Source organism: Octodon degus, unplaced genomic scaffold (assembly GCF_000260255.1).
Source record: "Octodon degus isolate 3935 unplaced genomic scaffold, OctDeg1.0 scaffold00096, whole genome shotgun sequence".
In the NCBI taxonomy this organism is placed as follows: domain Eukaryota; kingdom Metazoa; phylum Chordata; class Mammalia; order Rodentia; family Octodontidae; genus Octodon; species Octodon degus.
Window position 1 is genome coordinate 1,326,651 of NW_004524672.1, and position 6,389 is coordinate 1,333,039.

The following is a 6,389-nucleotide window of genomic DNA, read 5'->3' on the forward strand; positions in this document are numbered from 1 at the left end:
GTGCCACTGCGCTGGGTGTCCTTGTCTGGCACTCGTACAAGATTTTTGTGTTAAAAGAAAGATTGATTTCTGCGTCTGAACTGAATCTGACCGTGGGGAGCTTTCTCACTACATGGCGCTGCTGCCGCCCCCAGCTCAGACAAAGACCCTCCTGCTGCACGGAGGTGGTGGGCACTGCCTGCTTGGGGGCCTTTCTCCACAGGCGATGCCGTGAAACTTGAGCTATGAAGGACAGTCGTGACTGTTTTTTAATAAGTGTGCTGGCTTTTCTACTGTCTAGGGATCCAGAGGTGCGCAAGGACCCGGAGGCCCCATGGGAGAGCCTGGAGCACCGGGGTTAACAGTAAGTACAGTGCTGGTGATGCTGTCCCTCCAAAACACGGAGGCAGCATCCAAAGAGGTGTGGAGAGTGCAGCTGAAGCCTGGGGTCGGCCCTGGGGTTTCCTGAGTGCTGATAAGCTCGCAGACCACGAGAGGTTCCCGTCACTGGCAGGAATGCAGTCCCGACACAGGCTCCTCGTACGGTAGGCCACTGGCGTCATGTTTGTACAGAACAGCCCACCCATGACACCAAGTCCATCATGCGTGTTTTTATTTTTAATTGACACAGCAATTGGAGATATTCAGTGGATATAGTGTCATATTTCAGCATAGACATACACTGTGGAATGATCAAGCCAAGAACTTAGTGTATCTATCACTTTGAATGTACCATCTATTTGTATTGGAAATATGTAAAATCTTCTAGTCATTTAAAAATTATTATTGTCATCAATATTCCTGCTCCTGTGCTATAGAATATTAGAGCTCAACCCTCTTCTATAATTGTATTTTTGTGCCGGGTAAACCACTCATCTTTCTGCCTCCCCTTCCCTTTCCTCCCCTTCCCTTCCCTCTCCTCCCCTTTCTTCTCCTCTTGGGCTTCCTAGACTCTGAAAGATTCTGCTGTTATTATTGTCCATTCTACCAGCTGCTGATGTGGGATCATTTTCTTTTTAGCTGCAACTAAGGCTGTACTCAAAAGTAAAACAAATATGACCCACATATGTAAACATTGTAGTGTCTCCATCATGTAAGAACCTGAAAGAATAAATACAATCTCAAAGGTACAATAGATATAGTAAAACAGAAAGAAACAGAACATAAGAAATAAACAACTGGGATGAGGGAACGGAGAAAATATAGGAAAAAAAAAGAAGGGGAAAAATCATGTAAGTATATACACAGGACTGCTAAGGTGATTCTACTACTGGCTTCAATCAGTGTTTTGAAGGTAGAAGTTAATGCTTAAAATTTTTAATTTGACCAATTTTATATACTAATATCTATAATCTGAGCAACTGCATTGAAGACAGAAATGTGTAATATAACAACCACTGTTGAGTACCTTTCATCTTGTTTTAGTTTTTCTGTTCTTTTGTTGTTGTTGTTGTTGTTGCTGTTGTTTTAAGAAAGGTGTATCCTGGGCCGGTAAGACAGCTCAGTGGACTAAAGCGCCTACTTAGGCAAGATTAGGCAAGTGCAGGGACCATGGTTCGATCCCTGGCATCACATGCCATGCCAGCCCTGCCCCCAGGGTGGGCTGAGCCAGCCAAAGTCTGGGCATAGTGGTGCACACCTGCAATCCCAGTGCTGGGGAGGCTGAGAACAGAAGGCTCACTATGAGTCCGAGATGCACAGTGAGACCCTGTAACAACCAAATAAATACATTTAAAAAAAAGATGTATCCTTTCTAATTCCCTATCTATTATTTTTATACTCTCTTTAAAATAGATTAAAAAAATAAAAAGAACAAGGAAAAAATTTCAAGGTCTATGGAAAGGAAGAGTTAATGTTTTAACTTTTGGATCAATCTTATATTTCTATCTGGTAGTCTGAGCAATGAATTTCAAGATGACAATATGTAGTGTAATAACTGTTGTTAATTTCCTGTTCTTGTTTTGAAGTTCTGTACGACTTTTATTGTCTTATGGTGCTTTGTTTTCGGCTTTGTTCTTGTTGTTTATTTTTGTTTCTTTCCTCTTTTAAATTTAAAAAAAGGAGGGCCAGCCAAATAGCTCAGTGGATTAAAGCACCTGTTTAGGCTGACACAGCAGCTGGAGTTCAAGCCCCAGGGTGCTGTGTTGGCCCTGCCCCTGGGGAACGCTGAGACTGGGTGTGGTGGCACACGCCTGTAATTCCAGCTCTTGGGAGGCTGAGCACAGGTGGATCACAATGAGTCCAATCTATGTAGTGAGACCCTGTAGAACCTGTCCTAAAATACAAAATAAATAAATAAATAAAATGAAATTTAAAAAAGCAAGATAGTAAACACACTTAAAATCAAGTGCTTCCTGCTTAAGAACTTGGGGCAAACAGTGAGGTACATTCTGATATCTATGATTGATAACTGATTTGTGGTATTTTTGTTATTGATCTAGGGACCTCCAGGCCACCCTGGGAGTCCAGGCTTGAAGGTAGGTAGTCGAAAGATACATAAACAGAACCCACTTAATAAAATAACTAGTATCTGGTGTTTGTCTGGGTTACTATCATACTTCCCAAAATATTTAAATACACTTCAGCAAAAATCTTACTTGCTTTTTTACTATTTTTCTAAAATGCCAGAGCAGTTAGATTTACTTTCTTCTCTTTTTCAGGGCAACCCTGGTGTGGGAGTCAAAGGGCAAAGGGGAGACCCGGTAAGAGTCCCCTTGTGCAAGGAGTAGCGGGTGTCGAAATGTGCACGGTCTAGCAGTGGAGGGTGTCCCGCTTAGTGCGGAGCTCGCGTCTGTCGCCTAGTCCTGCCCACTTGTACAGCTCAGAACTTCTCTTTGCTGACTTATTGGAGCACCATCACCCTTAACTACAACACTCTACCCTGGCGCTACAGGCCACACTTAACCCTAAATCCAAGTTAATCTGTGCAATGCATTTCACCTGAACCAGAGCGATGTAGCACTTTTGACTCTAAATCTTCGGAGCAACAAACTTTGCTTAATTACTGATTTGTTTGGCTCACTTTCAATAACTTCACGAGAATCCTCAAGCCCACACAGGAATATAAACGCTTAGGAACACACTGCCCCTCTGACACCCTGCTCCATCTCTCCCGGCTCCCAGCCCCTCCCCCACGCCTTTCCTCCCCTCCTCGGATGCAGTCTTTTCTGCTGTAGCAGGAAGTTTAGTCAGGATACTCTTTAGAAAAGCGATTTCAGGTGGTGGCTGATCTGGAAACAGTCTGAATGCCCCGTGGTAGGGCATCATCTTTTCCTAACGGTGGGCAAACGGAAATCTAAGCCAGGCTGAGAGCGGCACCGCGCGTGGGTGTTTAGCAAGACAGACTGACTCGTGCCCTCGTGGAGTCCTGGCACGGTCAGTTACGGCATTACCACTAACGGAACAATGCAGTAGCCGAGGTCCATATGAAGGCTGCAGGTTGTGGAGAGGTGCCAGGGGGTAGTGTTAATGAGGAAGAAAAAATTAAACACATGTAAAACCAACATCGTGAGAGCAACGGGCAATAAAGGCATTAAGTAGACACTTAGAGAGGAATCCTCAGTCTGAATGCTCCCAGTGGTTCATTGTTTCAGGGGCTGACCCATGGGTTCCAGGACCTTACAGAGTATGTCCTTTGCCCACTAGATGCCCTCAGCATCTTTTCCCCTCAACTGTGGCACCCAAGATGTCCAGGTGTCCCTGGGAGGGCGCAGCTCCCTGACACTTCTTTCCCCTTCATACCTTGAGAACTTCTGCTCAGACAACTGACTGAATGACAATACACTGAAGTAATCTTTGTCACACTCAAGAAGCCACGGAGCCCTGCGAATGTGTGGCCAGGCCAGGAGCCCACATCCTCACACACTCAAGGGCCAGTACCTCCTAGGGCCAAGCAAGCATGGCAGCTGTGTGACCGCCAATGCCCAGGCAATTGGGTCCATCTGCACACTCAGGCTATGGGGTAATGCGGGCCCATTTGGTTATGACATGCCCTTCAGACGACCCCAGATATGCTTGCACTAGTGCCTGTAGGTTGTCCGATGAATGGAGCATCACCCGGAATTCTGATACAGAATTCTCCAGTGTTCAAGAGCATGTTTCCCTACCTTATTTTAGGAAACACTGCCCTAAATAATGGCTACTAACTATCCCCAGGTAATATAATTATACACCTCCTTAGCATATTATTCTTCATGGTTTTCTTTAGTGTGTGTGTGTGTGTGTGTGTGTGTGTGTGTGTGTATGTGTTTTCTTTCTGTGTTTTAGGGAAGGGTGTACAGGGTGTTCAAGGTCTCACCACTAGATCGGACTTGTAGTGATTTCCTGTTTACAGCCTCCCAAGTGCTGGGAGTACAGGCATGCACCACCACGCCCAGTCTCAGTTGCCATCCCAGTGCGTCCCAGGGGCGGGGTCAGCATGGTAGGCCTGCGGATCAAACCCCCAGGCCCCTGCGTACTTTAATCTGCTGAGCTATTTGACTGTCCCTATTATGTGTGTTTTGGACAGCCTGAATATGTGAAACTTTTTACAATATGCAAAAGTACTAACATGGCCCCTATTATGAGGAGCTCCCTGCTTGCAAGCCTTCATGGGATGTTCTCAAGCTTATGTCAACTCTGAGAGTAAGTGTGGTTAACATTACCAACACAAGGGCTGGGGAGATAGCTCAGTGGAATAAGTGCTTGCCAGGCAAGCACAAGGTCCTCAGTTCGATCCCTGGTACCACCAAATAAATAATAAATAAAATTCTTATAACATTACCAACACTTATTTATGTATTTATTAGACTTTTGTTCATGAGTTGTTATGAGTTTGGTTTAATCATTTATTAAAGTTACCAACATATATCAAAGGGAAAAAGGATTCTTCTGTAGCTTCCCAGATCTATGCCAGGATTGAACTCTTTTATATTCATGTAAACTCGAAATAGTACTCCTTTAAAAATCCCACCTCCCCAAAATAATGAATTTAACAATTATATTATTTGATGTTTGTTGCATCAAATATCTTTTTTTAAGTTATTGTATTTTTTGAAAGTAAACTTTGTTCTTCATGTGTGGCTAAAAGCACCTCATGTACATTTCCTATATAATAAAATAATACTTTGAAGCAAGCAATATTATAGCCTCTTTTTCACCGAGTAGAAGTGAGATGTAGAGGAATTTAAGGAACTAGGCTAAGCATTTTTGTACAGAAGTGGCCCGGTGTCCCGCAGCCAGTAAGGGCTTGGTTTAAATGCACCACTGACCTGGTTTTTGTTGCCAACAAAAGATGACAATTCTAAGTGCAAATCCATGGTCATAATCAGAAAAATGCAAAAAAATTACCTAGCTGGGGTTGAGGATTCATTATTGTGTTATGGAAAATCCATTTGAAAGCTTTTTTTCTCCAAGACAATAATATCTATAATAGCACAAATGAAAAGCTTTGGCTAATTTTACATATTTTAAAAATATTTTTGAAAATGAGAAATGACCTCAATTTATTCCATATACATTTTTTAGGGTGAAGTTGGTCAGCAGGGTTTTCCTGGGCCCACCCTGTTGGTAGAGCCACCTGACTTTTGCCTCTATAAAGGAGAAAAGGTAAGACCTGTCCATAAACCAAACCACAGTCACCTCGGCAAAACAGTAGCAGAAGACACCTCCTGAATGCACAGCCAAGGCAGCAAAGTGCTGAGTACGTCACGTGCAGCCCGGTGCTGCCTCCAAGCCACCTTCACAGGCCAGCGCTGCTCTAGCACTGTCACACTGGGGCTCAACAGTAAGGCATGGACGGTTACCATGTCCTCAGGTCTACCTGCCTGCTGGATAGCAGACCTCATGCAGGCTGCTAACTTGTGCCAAGACCTACATGCTAAGGGCCTCGTGCATCTTGGTTTGACACGTGGACAGAAAAGCCCACAGCTGTCGGTCTGTAGATGTCACAGGTGGATTTGATGTCTTGATGACTGAAAGAGTAATGAATGCATAGAGGTGAGCACATAACAGAGGTTTTGGCGAATGTTAATTCCTCTGTTAGTCTTGGCTCTAATGTTACTGATGCCACAAGCAGATTTTTTTTTTTTTCCCAATTACCAGTTAATTCCACTACCTTGCTCAAACCGAGCTGTTTCTTTCAGTGACTGCTTTCTCAGACTTCCGTCAGTGGCCCTAGCTCCATGGTGGTCCACTCCATACTGCACACATTTTTTACACTGCCTTGGAGTGGCAGCATATTAGTGGCAGGTGAAGAGTGATCTTATGGGATTATTAATGGAACTAATGAAACAGGTTGTCAGAAGAGATGATTTCTGAGAGATGAATCTGTATGATACATAAGTCAGATTTTTTTTTTGTTATAATTTTAGGGACTAAAAGGAATTCCTGGAATGATTGGCTCTCCAGGACCTCCAGGACTCAAGGTAGTT

General features: G+C 43.8%; 1 protein-coding gene across 1 annotated transcript in view; it reads left to right on the top strand.

The window, feature by feature from the left end:
• Col4a4 (collagen type IV alpha 4 chain) overlaps window positions 1–6,389 on the top strand; it is a 160,733-nt gene that overhangs the window by 47,638 nt on the left and 106,706 nt on the right. Inside the window, exons 10-14 of the mRNA XM_023723057.1 lie at window positions 281–343; window positions 2,421–2,456; window positions 2,640–2,681; window positions 5,485–5,565; window positions 6,330–6,383. Coding sequence (XP_023578825.1) covers window positions 281–343; window positions 2,421–2,456; window positions 2,640–2,681; window positions 5,485–5,565; window positions 6,330–6,383 — 276 coding nt within the window. The remainder of the gene's footprint in view (window positions 1–280; window positions 344–2,420; window positions 2,457–2,639; window positions 2,682–5,484; window positions 5,566–6,329; window positions 6,384–6,389) is intronic.